General features: G+C 40.7%; 15 protein-coding genes across 15 annotated transcripts; 9 read left to right on the forward strand and 6 right to left on the reverse strand.

Annotated features, from left to right (window-relative positions):
* Window positions 1-70: 70 nt before the first annotated feature.
* M896_080680 (uncharacterized protein) lies at window positions 71-601 on the forward strand (the record flags this gene model as incomplete). The annotated part of the gene is made up of 1 exon (XM_014707889.1): window positions 71-601. One exon carries the CDS (start codon window positions 71-73, stop codon window positions 599-601), a length of 531 nt encoding a protein of 176 aa, XP_014563375.1.
* A 26-nt stretch (window positions 602-627) lies between these two features.
* On the forward strand, window positions 628-1125 carry M896_080690 (uncharacterized protein; the record flags this gene model as incomplete). The annotated part of the gene is made up of 1 exon (XM_014707890.1): window positions 628-1125. One exon carries the CDS (start codon window positions 628-630, stop codon window positions 1123-1125), a length of 498 nt encoding a protein of 165 aa, XP_014563376.1.
* Window positions 1126-1297: 172 nt separating this feature from the next.
* Window positions 1298-2290, forward strand: M896_080700 (uncharacterized protein; the record flags this gene model as incomplete). Its single annotated transcript, XM_014707891.1, has 1 exon — window positions 1298-2290. The coding sequence occupies one exon, from the start codon at window positions 1298-1300 to the stop codon at window positions 2288-2290; it is 993 nt and encodes a 330-aa protein (XP_014563377.1).
* Window positions 2291-2622: 332 nt separating this feature from the next.
* On the forward strand, window positions 2623-3375 carry M896_080710 (aquaporin; the record flags this gene model as incomplete). The annotated part of the gene is made up of 1 exon (XM_014707892.1): window positions 2623-3375. The coding sequence occupies one exon, from the start codon at window positions 2623-2625 to the stop codon at window positions 3373-3375; it is 753 nt and encodes a 250-aa protein (XP_014563378.1).
* A 47-nt stretch (window positions 3376-3422) lies between these two features.
* On the reverse strand, window positions 3423-4592 carry M896_080720 (uncharacterized protein; the record flags this gene model as incomplete). The annotated part of the gene is made up of 1 exon (XM_014707893.1): window positions 3423-4592. The coding sequence occupies one exon, from the start codon at window positions 4590-4592 to the stop codon at window positions 3423-3425; it is 1170 nt and encodes a 389-aa protein (XP_014563379.1).
* A 102-nt stretch (window positions 4593-4694) lies between these two features.
* Window positions 4695-5903, reverse strand: M896_080730 (DnaJ-class molecular chaperone; the record flags this gene model as incomplete). The annotated part of the gene is made up of 1 exon (XM_014707894.1): window positions 4695-5903. The coding sequence occupies one exon, from the start codon at window positions 5901-5903 to the stop codon at window positions 4695-4697; it is 1209 nt and encodes a 402-aa protein (XP_014563380.1).
* Window positions 5904-6274: 371 nt separating this feature from the next.
* Window positions 6275-7846, reverse strand: M896_080740 (nuclear pore protein; the record flags this gene model as incomplete). Its single annotated transcript, XM_014707895.1, has 1 exon — window positions 6275-7846. The coding sequence occupies one exon, from the start codon at window positions 7844-7846 to the stop codon at window positions 6275-6277; it is 1572 nt and encodes a 523-aa protein (XP_014563381.1).
* A 150-nt stretch (window positions 7847-7996) lies between these two features.
* Window positions 7997-9454, forward strand: M896_080750 (uncharacterized protein; the record flags this gene model as incomplete). The annotated part of the gene is made up of 1 exon (XM_014707896.1): window positions 7997-9454. The coding sequence occupies one exon, from the start codon at window positions 7997-7999 to the stop codon at window positions 9452-9454; it is 1458 nt and encodes a 485-aa protein (XP_014563382.1).
* Window positions 9455-9553: 99 nt separating this feature from the next.
* Window positions 9554-10774, forward strand: M896_080760 (uncharacterized protein; the record flags this gene model as incomplete). Its single annotated transcript, XM_014707897.1, has 1 exon — window positions 9554-10774. The coding sequence occupies one exon, from the start codon at window positions 9554-9556 to the stop codon at window positions 10772-10774; it is 1221 nt and encodes a 406-aa protein (XP_014563383.1).
* A 94-nt stretch (window positions 10775-10868) lies between these two features.
* On the reverse strand, window positions 10869-11855 carry M896_080770 (glyceraldehyde-3-phosphate dehydrogenase; the record flags this gene model as incomplete). Its single annotated transcript, XM_014707898.1, has 1 exon — window positions 10869-11855. One exon carries the CDS (start codon window positions 11853-11855, stop codon window positions 10869-10871), a length of 987 nt encoding a protein of 328 aa, XP_014563384.1.
* Window positions 11856-11990: 135 nt separating this feature from the next.
* Window positions 11991-12983, forward strand: M896_080780 (uncharacterized protein; the record flags this gene model as incomplete). The annotated part of the gene is made up of 1 exon (XM_014707899.1): window positions 11991-12983. The coding sequence occupies one exon, from the start codon at window positions 11991-11993 to the stop codon at window positions 12981-12983; it is 993 nt and encodes a 330-aa protein (XP_014563385.1).
* A 100-nt stretch (window positions 12984-13083) lies between these two features.
* Window positions 13084-13878, reverse strand: M896_080790 (acidic ribosomal protein P0; the record flags this gene model as incomplete). Its single annotated transcript, XM_014707900.1, has 1 exon — window positions 13084-13878. The coding sequence occupies one exon, from the start codon at window positions 13876-13878 to the stop codon at window positions 13084-13086; it is 795 nt and encodes a 264-aa protein (XP_014563386.1).
* Window positions 13879-13986: 108 nt separating this feature from the next.
* On the forward strand, window positions 13987-17190 carry M896_080800 (Ski2-like helicase; the record flags this gene model as incomplete). Its single annotated transcript, XM_014707901.1, has 1 exon — window positions 13987-17190. One exon carries the CDS (start codon window positions 13987-13989, stop codon window positions 17188-17190), a length of 3204 nt encoding a protein of 1067 aa, XP_014563387.1.
* A 144-nt stretch (window positions 17191-17334) lies between these two features.
* M896_080810 (subunit Rpb8 of RNA polymerase) lies at window positions 17335-17697 on the reverse strand (the record flags this gene model as incomplete). The annotated part of the gene is made up of 1 exon (XM_014707902.1): window positions 17335-17697. The coding sequence occupies one exon, from the start codon at window positions 17695-17697 to the stop codon at window positions 17335-17337; it is 363 nt and encodes a 120-aa protein (XP_014563388.1).
* Window positions 17698-18172: 475 nt separating this feature from the next.
* Window positions 18173-20395, forward strand: M896_080820 (subunit Cullin of E3 ubiquitin ligase; the record flags this gene model as incomplete). Its single annotated transcript, XM_014707903.1, has 1 exon — window positions 18173-20395. One exon carries the CDS (start codon window positions 18173-18175, stop codon window positions 20393-20395), a length of 2223 nt encoding a protein of 740 aa, XP_014563389.1.
* Window positions 20396-20696: the final 301 nt, after the last annotated feature.

Below are 20696 nucleotides of genomic sequence, written 5' to 3' on the forward strand. Positions count from 1 at the left end.
GCCTGGGTAAGCTCAGACAAGTTTTTGTTGTTGACAACACTACTGATGATGTGCATTTCAACCCCGATCGATGAGTTTAAAGCAGCAAATAAGGTTCAGAGCATGTGAGTTTATGGCATCACTGACGAAGCTGAAAGCAGAGATCAAGAACGAAGAGGCGTTTAGACATGCGTTGGCAGATTTGCATAAATCATATGTAAGATTTATGGTTCTTGCCACAAAGACAAATGCATTGGAAAAAGAGAAAATGCATGAACAACAAGTTGTGGACTGCATCAATGGAATAACAAGATATTCAATCGGAAGATTTGAGTTTCTATGTAGTGAGGTATTTGGTGTTATTTCTGTGTCGATGGGAGATTGTAGTGTTGACAGGCATGTGCTATGTATGACAAGAAAAGTTCCAATTGAACAGCAGGTACGGGTAGTGGCTGATCTAATGGCGATGTACATAGATTATGAAAGCTTACCATGTGATATATGTGCAGAATATGCAATAATGCCTGGCTTTGATACACCGCTACAAAGGATAGCGCAAGAAGATTTTGTACTTTCATGCCATTCACAATGCATGATGCCCTGCATGAATAAAACCAAATGAACTATTCTGTTCTGCATCCCTAGTAAATGATTGAATGCTCGATGTTTGGGTACTTGGAGATGATTGATGGATTGTGCTCATATCTAAGATTTTATAACAGAACTGATACGGTGGTTAGAGAACGAATATATTCAAATGGATTAAGATCGTTGACTGTTGCCGTAGAAGACGAAGATGTGTATTTGGTGAGTCGGAGTTTACCTGATATGAACAAGAGTAGAGTGTCATTTTGCTCGGTGGTTCAGAAGACACGGGTTATTACATCCAGAGGACTTGAAGGGTTTTTATCTGCACTCGGATTTGTGTTTGTGAAGGAAAATAAGGTATCAGTGACAAGTTTCCGCAGGCATCCAGTGGAAGTTGAGATTTCTAAATGGAAAAGCGAATATTCAAACGTAGACAGATTACATCTTGTGAAGGTTTCTGTGACCACAGAAAATGCAAATGATGGAGAAAGGATTTTGAGTAAAATGGTTGAGGAGTTAGAAAGTCAGGTTCAACTTCTGAGACCGAATTTGAAGTAGATATGTTAATCTGAGTATAAAGAGTCTACGTCCAGGATGATATACTGCTGTTTAAGCATCTCATAATAGATCGAATGTTGAGAATTTGTGATGTTCTACTCCTTTTACTCCTTTGAACAATGAGCATGAAGGATCTCCTGGAGCATAGAAGAGCAATAAGGATAACCCATATATGATAAAGGGATACTGCAGTACCATAGTCAACACGGGAATTTGTTTAGGACTGTTTGCGGGCGTTTGTATTAGTAATTATGTGTGCAAGAGTAAGAATTGTGCGTTTTTCATAACATTTGGGCTGTGCATTTCAAGTATTCTTACAGTTCTCAACCTGGTGAATTTGATCCAGTCAAAGTCAAAAATAACATTCAAATCTGTTTATGCAGGAGTGATTAATGCAGTGATGGATATCTGGATTGTGTTTATGTATTCAAGGCTTCAGTACGCAAGCTCTTTGTTTGTATGTCTGCTTGTTCTGATGCATCACATCACCTTGTATGTGTTTACATGCCATGTGCAATATCCGAAGTCTACGTATGTGATCATGATGTTCTACACATTCTCATTCATGCTTTACAAGCTCTGGTTTGTGGAAGAGTATGGGTTTTCCATGGAGGCGATTCCGTTTTTTGCAAGGAAGTACTTTGTTAAGGGAGCCGTCAATATAATGCACTTTGGAAATGCAATACCGATACGGACGATAATTGTGGATAGACTCGACAGGATTGAGAATGCGGAGGCTGCAAGTTTCTTTGGATCAATGATAATGTTTGCGATTGTTGTCATGAAAGCGTTGGTTGACAAACCTGCATTTCAAGAAGAGATGAGCAAGGTTAGTGGCATGGCATTACCTTTTTGTGTAATGGCAGTGATACTTGGAGTTGTTGCATTTAATTTGAGACGGAATAAACAGGTCGATGTTTCCAAGGCATATCCGTTGTGCTGTGGAATTTTTGTACTGCTTTCGCTGATGTTTTGCTCAGGGATACTGCAAGGAGTGTGGCAAAAGAATATGATGGAGGAAGCATTGAGAGACGTGCATATATACACACTGATTGTTTTTTCGATATTTGTTGTGTACACGACGGTTGCATACAGATCTGAGATATCTGTAACACCATGCAGAGAAAGTCTTTTTTTGAAAATGATTAATCATTTATGGGAATAAGGTTTGTAGGAGAATATGTGATTTACAATGAATGAGCATAAATATATGCATTATAAGTGGTTGTGCATGAACTGTAAGTATTTATATGAAGAGATGCATTATAAGTGTCTACATGAAGAGATACATTATAAATGTTTAGATGAACCACATGCATTATAAGTGTTTGCATGAAATAGATTCATTATAAGTATTTACATGAACTACATGCATTGCAGGTGCGCTGACCAGCACCAATATGATTTAATTTATCAGAGATGAATATTTTGCTATATCAAAGTCTAGGTGTTTATAGGAGAAATAAAAGTATTTAAAGGCAAAAAGCATATAAACAAATGGCTGGAGAGGTACTTAAAGGATTTCAATCTGCACTTGGAGAGATGTTTGCATCGTTTGTGTTTGGATTTGCAGTGTATTCTGCACTGTTGGGATCTGCTCTTAGCTTGCAGAGCGCAGCAAGCGTAGTAATTGCATTAACAGTTGGATTTTCAGGAGTGGGTGTGATATACTCGTTCTGTGACGTGACTGTTGCACACTTTAACCCAGCAATCACGCTTACTGCCATTCTTACTGGAAAACTTACAATACTACGGGGCCTTGGATACATCTTGGCACAGTACATCGGATTCATCCTTGCTGTTTGCGCACTTCTTCCATGCTCTCCACTGGAGTATAAGGCAACTCTCGATGTGATCAGACCAAAGCCTGCAGACTTTGGCGGAGATAACCTTAATGTCTTCTGGTCTGAGTTTTTCTTCACTGCAATTCTTGTGCACATTGCATTCGCAGTGGGAGTAAATCCATACAAGCCAAAGGTTGATGTGAATGGCAACTTTGTGAATCCTGAAGAGGACGAGCCTGTAGATCGTAGAGTCACTGCACCGCTGTGTATAGGTCTGACTCTTGGTTTCCTAGCATTCCTTGGGCTTGCGACATCAGGTGGTGTCTTCAACCCTGCATTGCTATTCGCTCCAGTAATCATGTCAAATACATGGACAAAGTTCTGGATCTATTGCACTGCAGAATATGCTGGAGGACTCATAGGAGGACTTCTGCAAGTCTTTCTCCTGTATAAAATCAGCTATTAGTTTGTCATTGAATAGCTGTAGCATCAATAAACAATCTCAAATGCACTTTAATCATATACATCTTTGGTCATCTGCCATACCTGTAAGGTATTGTCTTCAGAAACACTTGCAATCTCGAATGGCTCTGCTGGATTCCACGATACATCACATACTGTGCCTGTGTGCCCTCCATGCATAAATCTTAGCTCAGGTGGTCCTTGTGCTCTGTACTCCTCAGTCACATCCATTCCAACACGTATAAGGTCCCAAACAATAACTCTCCTATCCATGCTTCCAGAGCACAACATTGTAGAACAATGTGGAGACCACTCAACACTCAACACGTCTTTAGAATGCCCCAAGAGAACATGCACCGCTGTATCCAACTTCCTTATGTCCCATACCTTCACTGACTTGTCTCCAGAACATGTTGCAATCACATTCGCATCAACAGGTGAATAATTCACACAAAAAACATCACTTGTGTGTGCTTCCACTGAATGCACCATCTCTCCACTCCCAGTATCCCACACAATTAGCCTCCTGTCATCTCCAACAGATGCAAGCATCTTTCCATCAAAAAAACTAAATCCACAGTCGTTCACAACTGCTCCATGTCCTTTTAATACAATCTTCGGATTAATCACTGTACTTTCTTCCATTATATCATACACACATACACACATATCTTCTCCACAGCTTGCAAGCTCTCCAGAAACTATGTTGTTCCATGAAATTCCAAATCCTCCAGATTTATGTCCCTTCAGTATCATATCCGGCTTTGCAGTTTTTTCATGCGACAAATGCTTTGTGTAATCATATACATGCACATCCGGAAGGTCAGATCGAACAGCCAGTACATTACATGCTAATGGACAGTATCGGACTCTGTTAGCCTCGGCCTGTACTGGAATCCTCTGTAAAACCTTAAGCTTCATATCTCCATCTCCATTCCCTTCCTCATCTCCATCAATGTTCTCATCAAATTCATCAGGAAAATCAAGCTTTGCTATCATGACGCACTCCTCGTCACTACCACTCGTGTGAGTACTCAGTAGCAATCGCTGCGTAGTTCTTACACGTTCCTCATCTCTGCTCACATCTGGAAACCACTGCACAGAGAGAGACGGCCATTGCAACGTGTGACTAAACAATAGATCATATAGATATGGCACATTCTTCTTCCATACCTTGTACTCTTCATTCACAATCTTTTGCTCAAGATCACGGTCATCCATCTCTCAGGGTTACCACTTCTGACTTTAAAATCAGCTTATCTTCTCTACTCAGGTTAAATAAAGTCAAGTAAATTTCATATAAGTTAACGTTTTTATTCATCACTAAAAGAAACTGAAGCTATTGAAAAAACTCCTGGCGCTTTGTGCTCCATCATCAGAAGCCTCATCATGCTCCCTCTCAGGCTCAGGAATACTTCCAAACTCTCCCTTTACTTTCGTCGTGGCTCCGTAAGGTTTGTTGTTTGGCATACTCAACACCTCCAGAATTTTTGCTCTATCAGAATCACCTCCAATAATGATATTTGGCTTCAGAATAAGCGAACCGAGTCCTGACCTTTGTGTCTTGAATCCCTCTCCTCGTATCTTCACTGCTACATCAAATGTCTTGAATGGCTCCACATTGATCTCAAGTTGTCTTCCATCAATATGCGTAAAATACACTACGCCTCCCCCAATCGCTGTGTACAGAGGAATATCCATCTTTCCAATAAGATCACTACCGCGTCTTTCAAACCTACTGTCATCCTGCACATCAATAATAAAAATCACATCTCCAGATACTTGTCCCTTTCGCTGGTCTCCCATCCCCTCAAACACAATCTTTTCTCCCTTCACAACCCCAGGTTTAATCGTGACCTCAAGGATTATCTTATCCTGCACATATTCTCCTCCCTTGCACTCTCCACATGCATTTCCTTTCGCAAAGTATCCTTTACCTGAGCATCCATCGCATTGTGTCTCAGCAAGTGTTACAAATCCGCCAAGATTCCTACGGCTAGTATATACTCCATTTCCATTGCATTTCTTGCATACAGTCGTGTTCTCTGCACCCTTTCCGTCGCAGCTCGGGCATATCTTCTCCCTCTTCACATTGAATTTAGATGTCTTTCCGCAAAATGCCTCCTTCAGTGAAATATTGATAACATACTTCGTTGAGCTCGCCTTGTTTGATTTCTGCCCTCCTCGGCCACCTCCTGCAAACTGACTGAATATGTCAAAGATGTCAGAGTAATTACCTCCAGAAAACTGTGCTCCAAATTCTCCCATTCCGCTGTCGTAATTCTTCTTCTTCTTCTCATCAAACAGTGCATCCTTCGCCATATTCAACTTTGTAGACATCTCCTTGCATTCGGATATAATCTTTTCTTTCTCATCTTCACTCTTTGCATTACGCAGCTTTTCACGCACAATAGGCGAATCCATATGGAACTTCGCTTGCTGCGTCGAATACGCCCTCCTCACATCCGCCACAGATGCCCCAGGACTTAGCCCTAGCACCTTGTAATATCCCTTTGGATCTTTTCCAGACATTAGTCTTCTAATTCAATTATTATTATATCATTTTTTTCGTTTCGAAACTTCCGGAAATTTCTGGAAAACACCGCTCTGAATTTCCACATCCCAGTTATTCATAAATGATTTTATTGCATATCTGATTCATATCACAACATCGTTATTCATAAATCACGCATAGTATTCACAACATCATATTACATTCACTCATTAAATATCATAAACTTCATAACATCGCATTCACTCGCAAAGCATAAATCATTAACATAACATAAATCACTCACGCTCTATCACACTACACCACATCATATTATCACACTACACCACATATTATCACACTACACCACATATTATCACACTAGACTTTATTATCACACTAGACTTTATTATCACATCTTCTCTGTCCCACATATATTGCATTCATTTGGACCGCCTTCATTGATAAATGTACATCTTGAGCATGCCCAGCTCTTGCAAGCATACTTATCAAGCTCAGTAGCAAACCCTTTGAACTCCTTACTGCTCAAAACTTCCTCAAACATGCGGCTATCGTTCTCAACAATACTCTTGAATAGCTCCTTCCACTTACCAAACACTCCTCGGAGCTTCATCAATAAACTGAAGCTAGATAGCTTATACATCGAAAAATCCCCTTCAAAGAACTCTGCCATTCGCTTTCTGCTCATCTTACCAGGAACATACTCCTCATTACTAAACATAGGTGTATGCAAACATCCATGCGTCAGCCTCACTATGAAAAAGTCGCCAGGAAAATAAGGATTTGCTTTCACCATCTCTGCATTGCTTTTTGTTCGATAAACAATATCCTTTGCTGCCATAAACATCCTTGGCTCTTCAGTTGCAAGTATTGCATTCTCCTTCACCAGGGCCATGCACTGCGTACTCACCTGATATTCCATAAGCACAACATTTCCTTCAGTATCTGCAGTGGCAACTATCGTCACAAACCTGGATCCAAACTCATCCTTTTTATTGCCATCAGCTATTACATATGGATGCTTCTGTTGCATCGTCGCAATAAATTGTATCTCAAGAGATGACAAAAAATAGTCCCTTGCAAGCTTGTCGCTCATCATCTCACCTCCTTCCATGTGTATATCCGTGTATATCATTCCAATAACCTCCAGTCCGCTTCCATGCAGAAAATCGTTACTCTCATCTAGTAAAACAAATCCATCCGGATAATTTTCTTGTTCAGGTTCCCATATTCCAGATACCACAGCTTTCATGCCTAAAGGCACTAAATCATATCCTATGTATTTTCCAACAAGAAATCCAAATCTTTGTCTTCTGCTGTCTTTCCATCCCTTGATAAAGTTCTCCACATGATGCTGACCATCAAACTCAACATGATCAATCATCCGGAACGTTTGCGGCATCAGTATTATGCTTCTTTCCTGGCATCGAGTACATCGTGTGTTTTGACCATGATCGCTGCATACAACCACTATATAGCTCTCTGCACACATCTCCTTCTTGTTGCTCTTCATCATCTCCTTATAAGACCCAAAGCTAAGATATTTGATCATGTTTTCTTTATGATATCTCTCGTCCCATGGATCTAATGGTGCACAGTGACTGCACATTGCTCTTGAGTCATGTTGACACATCATTTCGTCACGCCCTCTGTGTATTCCTCGTTCAGTGGTACGCTTCCTTGTTGATCCCTCACTCACAAGCAGATCTTGTGGCACAGGCTCCGATCGATTGTCATTCGGAATACTTACATGCACATCGTACTGCACATACATCACACTTCCGTTCTTCAATTCCAATGCATCTGGAGACTGTTCTATGTCAACCTCTTCTACTGCATCAGGCTGCATAAAAATGCGCAGAGACACAACTTCAAATGTTTTCTTGAGCTGCGGCCCTATTGCCTGCGCATCCTCAACCTGCACTCGTCTTTGACCATGTGGGCCACGGACAATCAGAATCATTCAGGGCACATGTTTGATTTTATGTATTAATATATGCATGGTTTATGCACATCTTAAACATGATTGAATGAGGCATCAACTCAGTACTTGAGTCAATTGAACATGTAAATAGCATTTGTTACCATAATGCCAAGCAACAACAGCCCTGTAATGGAGAATGAAATCGACGAACTGTTTCTTGGCTCTAAGAATGATGCAATCGACAAAGATAAAATCACGAACCTGGATGCATGCATGAACGAAATGCCAATGCTGTATCCAAATCTCAGGCATGTTGATGAGAAGTGCAAGATGATATATTCAAGTCTTGAGCTGTACACAATCAAGCTAGAGTCGCTTTCAAACGAGTTGAAGGAGATCGAGGACGAAAATATGAAGCTAGAAAACGAAATTCTATACCAAACACAGATATACGAGCATCTAAAAGAATTGCTATACAGCGTAGAGATAAAGGAAGAGCATTTCATAGCACTTGAAGCGGAGTCTTTTGACAGCATCGATGGAATCTGTAAAATTGAGCGAGCATTGGATGCATTGAATGAGCTTGATGTTGAAAAATACACCATTAGGATAGTACGCGAAAAGAAAGAGCGGATAAATGATGCACTTCGAAAGTTTTACAAGCGGTTTGTAGCATACATGGGAAAGTTCATGGCGGGCAACGAACATGCTCACCAGCTGAAGGTTCACAAGGGCTTGTACGGCATAATAAAAAGGTTCAAGAAGATAATTGAATATTCACGTGATCAAAAAGATTACTATGTAGTAGTATGCTCGATGTATATGGCACATTCGAGAAAACTGTATGAGCGAGAAGTGGATGCACACATGAAGACTGTGTTCCGATTGATCAAGGACAGTCCAACTCAGGAGAAGGTCAGCGATACGCTTCAGACGTTTGTAGACTCATATAGAAGTATCATCCAATGTGAGATGCGCTTCATTGAGAGCATGGGACTTGAGGGAGATGCCTCTGCAATATTCAATGATGTATGGGTGATTGTGGAAGAGTTTGTTGAGAATGTGTATGAGCTTCTGAGTATTGAGACACTGAATGGACTAGGACTATGCTGGAGAGAAGTGGATGAAGTGGAGGAAAGCGTATATTTTTGCTTCCAGAAGGATCTTAGAAAGATGTATGAGAGAATGGAGGAAGAGTATCTGTGCAAGGAGGTGCAGAGAGGAGATCTACGAGTTGAGAAACTTGAAAGGATTCTGCGTAGCTCAAGTAATACAGAACTGAGGATTAAGGCTGCAGTATTGGGAATGAGCAGGATATTGGAAAAGAGCAGCTCTAAGGGACTTGACGAAGCAATCAGGAAGTGGAAGATTGTTACCAAGGTGCAGGTGGCATGCGGAGTTGATGTGAGTGAGATAAACAAAGCAGAGCAGAAAGTAAGGACAGAGTTTGAGAGGTATTGCATGGACTTTATACTTGGAGAAGGGAATGCAGTGAGTAATACAAAAAAGGTTGTGGCTGCAGTAGGCGAAGACAAAGTGTTTAAAGCAAAGATGGTAAAGATGATGCAGGAAATGATGTCTTCCAGAAATGCAGAAGGAGGGCTTAGAGAACCTGCTGAGGTTATTGAATACCTGAGCAATGCATAAATAGCCTACAATACCATATGTAATGCAAATAATTTACAAGTTTATGCATATGCAAACGATGTTTCAGATAAAATAGCACACTATAAGACTTATGTGTTTATGTTTTCAGGCGCTCATATGCATGAAGACGAAAAAGCAGACGAATACAAGCCTGTGGAGTGTGTAGATGCAGATGAACCTTCTGGATTTAAGTACTGTGGGAAGTGTGCAAAAAGAATAACATTGACAGATCAAGAATGTTGGAGATGTGTTTTTTGCACACAAAGATTTCATGAGCACTGTAAGTACATGATATGTGATGAATGTAGTGTTGATATCGCAATTAGAAAGCAGATGATGTGGTGTGCGCCATTACCGATTCAACAGGACGACAGTCCAAAGATATCGATAGATAATTTTGAGATCATAAGAGTGCTGGGGAGAGGAAGTTTTGGGAAGGTTGTGCTAGCAAAGCACAGCGATTATGAAGAACCTCTAGCAATCAAGATCTTGAAGAAGGAAAAGTTTGTGAACTCTAAGGATTTGATGTTCCTTGAGGTTGAAAGAAATGTACTTAGAAAAGTCTCGCTGTCCAGCAATCCTTTTCTGATAAGCATGAAGTTCTGGTTCCAAGATTCTGAGAGCATATTCCTTGTGATGGAGTATCTTTCTGGCGGCGACCTGCTGCACCATGTGATGAACAAATCGTTCTGCAAAGAGCAGATCAAGCAATATGCATCAGAAATGTTGCTTGCAATTGAGTTTTTACACAAGGAGGGAATAATATTCAGAGACCTGAAGCTTGACAACATCATGCTTTGTGGAGATGGGCACATCAAACTTGTTGACTTTGGACTGTGTAAGGAAAACATAGGCCCATTTGGCACGACATTCACATACTGCGGCACTCTTGACACTCTTGCGCCTGAAGTAATTGCTGGCGATGGATACACAAAAGACTCAGATTGGTGGTCGTACGGTGTGGTTCTGTATGAGCTGTATGAGAGGGATCCACCATTCCATGGATCTACAAATGGAGAGATATGCAGTTCAATTATAAATGCAAATCACAGCTACGATAGAATCGAAGATGATACTGTGAAGGCATTGATAGACCGTCTGCTTGAGAAGGACCCAACGAAGAGAATAGGACATGGGGAGGCCGATGCCAACGATATAAAAACCCATGAATATTTTCATGGAGTAGATTGGGAAAGCGTGGCTAGCAAGAAGATCAAGCCTTTGTTTGTTCCTGGCGACCTCGAGTCTAACTTTGACACTGAGTTCTTCAAGGAGTCAACCACATTACCAAGATCAACTGCAGATAGGAAGAACATATAGATACGCCACCTATTTGTATTCCAACTAAAATTAAACACAAATACACACTTTACTTAATGTACGAATACTACAGTACCATAACTGTGCCTTGTGCTTATTTCTGTGTTTGTCTCATATAGACATATTGCAACAGGTCGCACACTCTGCATGAATATCCATATTCATTGTCATACCAGCATATAAGCTTGAAAAAGTTGGTTCCCATTGCCATGCTTGCGCCAACATCAAATACAGAGCTTCTTGAGTCCTCAATGAAGTCACTGCTTACAACACAGTCTCTTGTTGTTCCCATGATTCCGTTGTTTTCCATAGAGTACCTGCCCACGGCATCAGCTATCTGCTCAATTGTTGCCTCTCTCTGTGTTCTGCACACTAAATCAACCACACTTACATTCGATACCGGGACTCTCATTGCCATTCCATTCAGCTTGCTTGCCAGTGATGGAATAACCTTTCCAACAGACGTTGCAGCCCCTGTGCTTGAAGGAATGATGTTGCTCATTCCAGACCTCCCGCTTCTACGGCACTTGCCCATTCCATCAACTATGTTCTGTGTTGCTGTGACTGCATGCACAGTAGTCATCAGTCCTTCAACAATTCCAAAGTTGTCATCCAGTACCTTGGCCAATGGCGCCAGGCAATTTGTTGTGCAGCTTGCATTGCTGATAATCCTTTGCATGCTATAATCATGATGGTTAACTCCATACACAAACATAGGCGCATCCTTGCTTGGCGCAGTTATCAGCACTGCTGCAACATCTCTATGCCCCTCACACTCACTGACTGTTGTAAACACACCGCTTGCTTCCACAACCACATCCACTCCATACTTGCTCCATGGTATCTCATCAGGCCTTTTAAAGCTTGTTAGAACTGTTGCTTTTTCGCCACTCCACATCCTGCCATCCTTAAGCTTATACTCACTCCTCCTCCCAAACACAGTGTCGTACTTTAAAAGATACTCTGCATACTCAGGCGTAACAAACGGATCATTGACCACCTCCACATGCATTCCTCTCTCGTTCAGAATCCTATAAACTAGCTTCCCGATTCTTCCGAATCCATTTATCCCAACCTTCATACCCAGGTCTACATCCAGCATTAAATCAATTTGACAACAAATCAGACCTTCCTGATTAATTTTCAATTACACATGAACTGTAGATATAGTTCATCTACGCTTATTCAAAGTGCATTGCCCTGCCATTACAAACGCATGGCATTCCTCGATAACATAACACAATATGTTAATACAATTAAGAAGCACAACAGTGTACTCAGAACGGTATTGACTTGCATACCTCTGCTGCTACTGCTCAGCACAAACAAGTCAAACTCAATTTCATCGAAAGAGATGGTCCAAGAGTATCTGAATGGAAAAAACAGTGCTGAGATTCCAGAGTCATGTGATTTTAAATCGTTCGATGCATCAAAGCGTTTTATACTTAACAATCTTCCACCGAGACAGACGCTGAGGATCCAAGCATATGCAGAGTATGAAAAAAACTACTGCCAGATTGTTTCTGCATTGAAGATGATGAACATCAGCAACATAAATGTGGTAGTTGACTTCAACATGCCTGATGAAAGATGCGAATATCTATTTGATATTGATCTTAGGTTTTCAAAGATAATGCACATGGCAGTGTATCCACTGAGGAATCACCAACCAAATTCTGATCTACTTCTTGTTGCAGAGGTGTTTTTTCCATCCTCGATTGTATTCAGCATGAAAGATGTGCTTTTTCCAAATACACCGGCAAATCGCTTAGAGATTCACATACGAACAACACGCAGAGACATGCGACAGTTCATGAACTTTGTCAGGTCCATATCATTTGTAAGGACTCATCCGTACGGCAGCTACTTCTATGTGCCGATTGGCGGGTCGTATATCAACGGAACGGCGTTTATTTCGCTTGTAATGCCAATAATTGTGTACTTTGTGTTGGATTGGACATGCATGGCATATGAAGTGTCTTGCACAAGGATCCTTCTTGGATCGGTTTTGTACTACATTTCGCCTATGTTCCTAGTTCTATTCGTCCGAAGAAACGAATCAATGTGCCTTTGTGCAATATTCATGGTGCTCAATCCAAAGATCGGCATGATTTATGCACTTGTGTGCTATACCAGGATGGTGCATGATGTATACACACTGGGATTTAGACATCTCAAAAGCGTTAACATGTTGAAACCCCTCAAGTAGGTTATACATTTAATATAAATAACGATTGTCTAATAAGACAAAATTCGCACGAATTATCAACATTACAGAATAACAGCAGAATAAAGAATTATATCTTTAATTACGCAACCATAGATTGCTCCTTGATAGCAAATTCGGCACCAAATGAAACATGCAGGATGTCCTTGAATGCATTTCTCATTGCATACGGCACGCTTGCTTGTGTGACAAATCTTGCGCCCAAGCTCATTGCAGCAACGCTCTGGATAGCATTCTTCATGCTCATCATGATATCGTCCTCCTCAATGTCCACAAGTGCTGACTCATAGAGACATCCATCCTCATACACCCACCACATACTTATCTTATACATAAATGGCTTGATGTTCATCATGCTCAACAGGTTCGCTTGTGATGGTCCAACATGATCCCCAGGAGACAGCACCTTGTAGTCAGATATTATCTCAATCTTTCCCTTCGTAATCTTTGTTGCAATCCCAAGTACCTGGAAGTATGAAGTCTTATCTGGAGGCATACTTGTGACACATTTCTCAACCCACACATCCTTCTGCGAAATATCCCCAATCTTCGCACATGCCTCTCTAGCATTATTATCAATAACTTTCTTGATTACCTTGACATTATTCTTGAAAAACACAAAGCATACATCTCCCTTAATCTTCTCAAGAATCACATCCAGCTCGCTCTTCCCAAGATCCTGCAGTGCACGCCTCATTGACGAGTTCTTGCCCATCAGAAACTCGGCATCCTTGCCCCACTGCACTTTGATGTTCTTAAGTTGTGTGGATACAACATTCTCAACACCGATAATTGCAAATTTGCTGTATGTGCTAAACAGTCTCTTTGCCTTCTCATATGTATGTTCCTTTCTTCTGCGGCTATTTTCTCCTGCCATGCTGGGGTGAAAAAATTGCTTTCTTTCAAACCTGAGGTCTTATGCTTTGGGACTCCCTTGTAAGCTTAGTGCATAAATGTGTAGTACAGCACAAATGCACCCATTGAGATGGACGAGTTGGTCAAGAAAGTATCTGCTCGCCTTGGAACATCTATGGAGGAAACATCATCTCTGATTGCGCAGGCACTAAGTAGCTGCATGGATCAAGAGCAACTCCTTGAGCTGCTAGGATATGAAATGATTGATGAAATCATAGCAATATGTGCAAACAGGCAATACTTCATCCCTCAGGAAAGCGTATCAGAAACTCCTTATTATATTGAGCATGTGTTTCCAGAGCCTGCGGCTATGAGTGCTTGTAATTCAGATCTTGTTGCTGTGGATGCTGCTGGTGATGATCGGAAGTATTTTGAATATGCGATGTTTAATGCTGTGCAATCAAAAGTATTTCATGCTGCATATCAAACAGATGGGAATTTGCTTGTATGTGCACCAACAAGCTCTGGAAAAACGGATATTGCGCTGATGGCTGTGCTAAGAGCGTTGGCAAAGGGTCAAAAGGTTGCATATGTTGTTCCTATGAGAGCGCTTGCAACAGAAGTTGTTTGCAAATACAAGAGGATGGTTGGAGGATCTAAGGTTCTTGAGTACACCGGAGACACAGATGCAGATACAAAGGATGTGTTGAAGAGCGATGTGATAGTGTGTACACCTGAGAAGCTGGATGTTGCAACAAGAAAGTTACATAATGTGTTTTGTGAAACAATTGGTCTTCTTGTGATTGATGAGGTGCATATTCTTCAGGATGATCGAGGACCTGTAATAGAGGCTATTGTGTGCAGGATAATGAGATACATTGAGTCGATGCAGCGACATATACGAATTGTTGGGCTGTCAGCAACGCTCCCAAACTACATGGACGTGGCTGTTTTTCTGAAGGCTGAGCATGTGTTTGCATTTGGACAGGAGTACAGGCCTGTTCCATTGAGCATGTCGATTGTTGGGATGAAGAAGGGCAGTAAAGAAAGTGAAGAGCAAGAGTTTCTGAAGAAGAAGGTGCAGGGATACTTGAATGAAGGCAAGCAGGTATTAGTATTTGTGAATTCAAGAGGGGACACAGTTAAAACTGCAAAACTCCTGATAGATTTATGCGCTGGAGTTTATGCTAAAGATAATATTTTGTCAGGAATTATGCTTAGCCTGATAAGAGGAGGAGTTGGGATTCATCATGCTGGACTTCCTAGACGGATCAGGTTGTACATGGAGGAGACATTCCGAAGCAAGCAGATTGGGGTGTTGGTGACGACGTCGACACTTGCATGGGGAGTGAATTTGCCTGCATATGCGGTGATTATCAAGGGAACAAGGTTTTATGATGGAGTGATGCGAAGGTTTTCTGACCTTGGGATTCTGGATATTCTGCAGATATTTGGAAGGGCAGGGCGACCTCAATTTGGAAGCAAAGGAGAGGCGTGCCTAATAACTACAGCAAGGATGCTTGACCATTATGTGTCACTGATGAAGAACAACACGGACATTGAGAGCAGACTTCTTAGACATGCAGCTGACACAATCAATGCAGAGATACATCTTGGCGCAATATGTAGCATTTCAGCAGCCGTTGAGTGGTTGAAAAATACATTTATGTATGTGAGGATGTTTAAGAATCCAATGTTGTATGATTTGAGTATGGAAGATCTTGTGAATGGGGATGAAGTACTTGTTCGTTACATGGTATTGACATGCAACAGATTAGAGAGTGCGGGATTGATAAGGATATTCAAGCAATCTGATGATTACATGGAATGGCGACTCTGTGGATCTGAGTATGGAAGAATTGCAAGTGTTTATTACCTGAGTCATGAAACAATGGAGAGATGGCAAGAGGTGATTGCAGATGTGAGTGATGTAGACTCGATGCTTCAAGTGTGCTTTATGTCCAAAGAATTTTGCACGTTGAGATGCAGAGAAGAGGATGAGGAGTGTATACAGGAGTTGTGTGAGGAGATGGGTATAAAGTATGAGATGTGTATTGAATGCAAGCTGAATGTACTTGTAAGAGCATATATGAAAGGACGAAGTGTAAGCAGATTTTCATTGGTATGTGATACGGAGTATGTGATTAAGAACCTGAAGAGGGTTTTGATGGCGCTTGGACATATGCTTGTGTTTGAGAGGATGCATGAGATGGCAGTAGAATGCTGCATGTTACAGAAAAGGATAGGAAAGCAGAAAGAGGTGCCTTGGAATGGTAGTGAGGTAAATGTAGAGATAACCAAAGTTAAGGATATGTTGAAGATGAAGATTGACATTGATATGAAAGCATGGTTCTGGGTTTTTGTATGGAGTGATAAGCAAGCAATCTATTCTGAGATGTTTGAGCAGATAACAGAGTCTTATATAAAATCAAATACCAAGAATGTCAGGATTGAGGTGATTTGTAGAGACGAGTGGATGATGTATGAGAAATATTGTGTAGTGGGGGTAGAAAGCAGTGTTAAGGTGCTGTATGAAACAGGAGTGCATGAATGTGAGACCTCATGGTCTGTAATACAAAGGAAGCAGAGTTGCCAACACTTTGATGTATTAGAAAATCTTGTTGAGTTTAAAGAATATGTTTGTAGAAGGATGTATGGAAGTATTGACAGGATGAGTAATGGAAATGGAGAGTTTCAAGATAGGCAGATTGGTGAAGCACAGAGCTGTGTTGTTTTTACAGATAAAAAGATTGTAATGAGAAATGGAGATGAATGGATGGTTGAAAACTGCAGGATGTGCTACAATGGAAAGCTGGACCATGTTCCAGGAGTGTCGTTGTCTTACTTGAGGCCTGATGTGCCGCATGGAATGCATAGATGTGTATTCTTTGATTTTGAGATAAACATAAAGTTTATTCAAGTAGATTGTGAAGTGTTCAGAGAGAGACTGAAGTTAGTCAGTTCGAGTATTTTCTCAATGTTTAATCTTGAAGAAAGGCAAGTTGTGATTATTGCACCTGATGAGAGTGATGCAAGAGATACGGTGCGGGACCTTAATACAAGTATGGTGCTGAACGACATGCGATTTGAAGGCAGTGACCGAGTGAAACGAGGTATTCCGAGATCTAAGCAGCCTGGTGTGTATGTTACTACATTTAGTGAAGCAGAAAGTATCAATGGGAGTCCGGTTGTTGTTCTGAAGGGATGCAGTGGAATGCATGGATACTTTCCTGTGTATGAAGTGCTGAGGATTTGTAATGGAAGTGAAGCATATGTTTATGAAAGACGCAACTACATTGAGTATTTGAATTTGTGTGTGCTAGTAGAAGATTGATTGTAAGAAATAAAGAAAGAAAGAAAAGAAAAGAAATTGTGCAAATCAGATATGCATTATAAAATATATTCATATGATTAATAAATGCTTTTATTGAATTAAGATGCATTGTGGTGCAGCAAAAGACATGCATGAGCCATTGCTCTACATGAATGTCAATGCCAAGGTTATCTCATCTTTATCTCTGATGCTGTTGATTTTTTCCCTAGGTGAGTCGATGATGAGTAAGAGCCCTCCAAATGACGCCTTTAGTATTGTTCTGCTGCCTTTATTATCTACACAGTATACTTTTCCATGCATCAAGTAATGGCATTCGATGTTGTCATTGAATCCTTTCAGTATTCTGATTTCAACGGTGTGACCTGATTCGAGTTTACATAGAACAGAGTTGTAGTCTAGAACGAGTGAGGAGTCTGTTGATTCCATATGTGCTCTTGAGACATTTGAGTACAGCTTACCATCTTTATCTATTGCTGACAGCCTGAATGTATCTACTAAGATCTGCATAAGGGTAAAAAAAGAGTGGTTAAGATCCCTGGATGTATATGGAGAATTGCAATTCAGGAATTGCAGATGTGGTTGATAAGGAGTCTGTATATGTTGGTGAAGAGAATGAAGGGCTGCTACCAATTGAGTTTTACATGAATCTACGGATGCGAGATGACCGAGGAGCAGATGCATGGAGTAGTGCGTTTATAAATGGAGAGAAGTGTGTCGATAGAAGGCAGTCCGAATGCACCACAAGGTTTATGAGAATGCTCAGTGAACTTGAAGAAAGGAACCTTGAATTGGAGAATGAGGTTTGTAAGATGTTAGATAAGGAGAAGAGGATAGAGCAGGAGAATGAGATGCTAAGAACACTTTTACATGAGGCGGTTGATAAGTTGTAGTGAATTCATGTGTTGATTGTTAATGGAGTTGTGCAGAGGTACATGTAGATTTGCTTGGATAATTGAGGATGACAGTAAACAAACAAAGAGGGATGGATGTTGGAAGGGAACCTGTGGATGATGAAGAGTTTGCAAGGATTTGGGGATTGATTGAGAAAGAGATGGAAAAGCTTGGGACAGGAATGTATTGTAATGCAATTGAGGTTTATAACTGGATTTATGTAGTGTGCACTTCATGCACGATGAGGTTTGAGAGCAAGTTGTATTGGAAGATAGGAGACTTTATTTACATGAAGGCACGGGAGATGAGAACAGAGATTTTTGGGAGAGATAATTGGGTACATGAATATAACCAGATGTTCCGGAAATTCAAGGAGATTGTTTATGCAATTGATGAGATGAGTGACTTTCTGAATGAGTGTGTGAGAGGAAGGACGATTCGAGATCTTGGATTTTTGTTATGGGAGAGATGTATTTTGCAGCAGACGATGAAATACAAGCACACAACGCTTGGGGCAGAGCTTGTTAATCGCAGCAAAGCTGAAGAAGTGAGGGAAGCAATTGAATCTATGAGATTGATAATACCTGATCAGAAGCAGCCACTTCTTTACTACACCCAGAGATATGAGCAATATGCAATACAGAAGATCAGAAGCAAGTATGAAGAAGAGGCAAAGCAGCAGGGCATGGATGTAGAAAAATATTCTTTCTATGTAAATGAGAAGATATGCCATGAGAGGAGCATGCAAGAAAAAGTGTTTTTGGAGGAATCATGGCCTAAGGTTGAGAGTGTACTTGAGGAAGTGTTTGTGATGAACAATAAAGAAAGGATATTTGAGGAAGTGTATGGGATATTGTGCCAGTACAAACTTCCTGTTGACAAGATTGCAAGAATGGTGAATGATGAGACAGATATGAATGGATCAGGAGTGATTGGATCGTGTGAGAATGACTTCTACGAGCTGCATGGAGCGCCGTCTTCTGCTGGTGATAGATGTGTGAGATTTGCCAGGGATGTATTTTTGGAGAGGATGTCTGTGGTGTATGAGAACCTGAGTGGGTTGAAGTCTTCATATGTAGTTTTGAAGGAAGTTCTTGTAAAGTATGTACATGAGAAGTGTGAAGAGAATGCTAATGGATATGGAACAGGAGTTGAGCCGCTGTATACTTTTTACTGCATGTTGAGACATGTGGTTGATGTTGGATATCTTGAGGATAAAGAATGCTTGCAGGTGCTTAAGCGTGAGCTCTCTGTAGCTTGTTCTAAGTTGAGGCCAAGTATAGAATGCAGGTTGCTTGATTTCTGTGACTCTGTGGTTGAGGATCCGCAAAATGTGTTTGTTTTTCTGAATACGAAGCCTTTGGTGATGCACAGAAATGCAGAAGAAGGCGTAAGTGATAGCAAAGCTATGATTGGACCAAGAATGGATACAGATAGCAAGATAGTGTTTGTAAGGCGGGTGTTTGGGACACTTTTTAAGATGATTGATAGCAAACAGGGATTCTATGAGATGTATCTTGATAGACTTAGTAAGCGATTGTTGCGTGGAAGGCCGAATCCTGAGGAGGAAAGAAAGTTAGTGCAACTGATGAAGAGGAAGGGCAATCATGATTTTGTGAGGAAGGCAGAAGCGATGATTGGGGACGTGGCGATATCTATGAGTTATAATAAGGATGCGGAGAGGTTTGTGTGGGTACTTACGCAGGCATACTGGCCAAGTAGTGAGGATGTTGAAGTAGCAATTCCTCATGAACTTGAGATGATTAAGAGAGTGTATAACGGCAAGTTTGAGAGGAAGCGCCTGCAGTGGGCATGGCATCTTGGAAAAGTTGTTGTTGAGGTGATAGACAGAGATTTGGAGATGAATATTTTGCAGTATGCAGTGATTGATATGTTTAACCGATACGAGAGGATAGAAGCAGAGTTAGTAAGGAAGGAGACAAGATTGAGCAGCAAGATAATTAAGAATGTGATGGTGTCGTTGATTAAGGGAGGATTAGTGTTGAATATGAATGGGGAGTATGTACTTGGAAATAGTGAGGATATACGAATAAGAAGTATATGTGAGCTTTATTCCAGTGAAGTGGATGAACCTGACCATGAGGTTGATAGAAATGTGTATTACCAGTCGCTAATATCGAAGATTCTGAAGATGAGTAAGCAAATGACCATAGCAAGTCTTGTTGAAGAGGCAAAGAAAATACATACGGAGTGCATTGAGTATGATGGAGCAGTTTTTGAGGAAGGGATAAGGACACTTGATGAGAAGGGCATATTAGAACGAAATGGTGAAGTGTGTATATACCTTCCTTGAATGAATACAAAAGGTTTGCAGTATAAGCCAATAAGTGAGAAGATTATTACGTAATTGAATTAATAGAAAAGGTTTCCAGCAAATTCAATTAGTAAAATACTTGTGAATGTTGAATGAATAACAAAGATCATTGGCATATGTCAATGACCAAAATACTTGTGTAAGTATAATCCGATGAGTGAATAAAATTACTTGTATAAGTATAGCGCTAATTATACAAAAGTATGAATGACGAGGCAAGGTGTGCATACTTGAAAGAAATAGAAGAGCTGGAGAAGCAGGTAGAAGAAGAAGAAAGGAA

This window comes from Ordospora colligata (genome assembly GCF_000803265.1).
Source record: "Ordospora colligata OC4 chromosome Unknown contig_08, whole genome shotgun sequence".
In the NCBI taxonomy this organism is placed as follows: domain Eukaryota; kingdom Fungi; phylum Microsporidia; family Ordosporidae; genus Ordospora; species Ordospora colligata.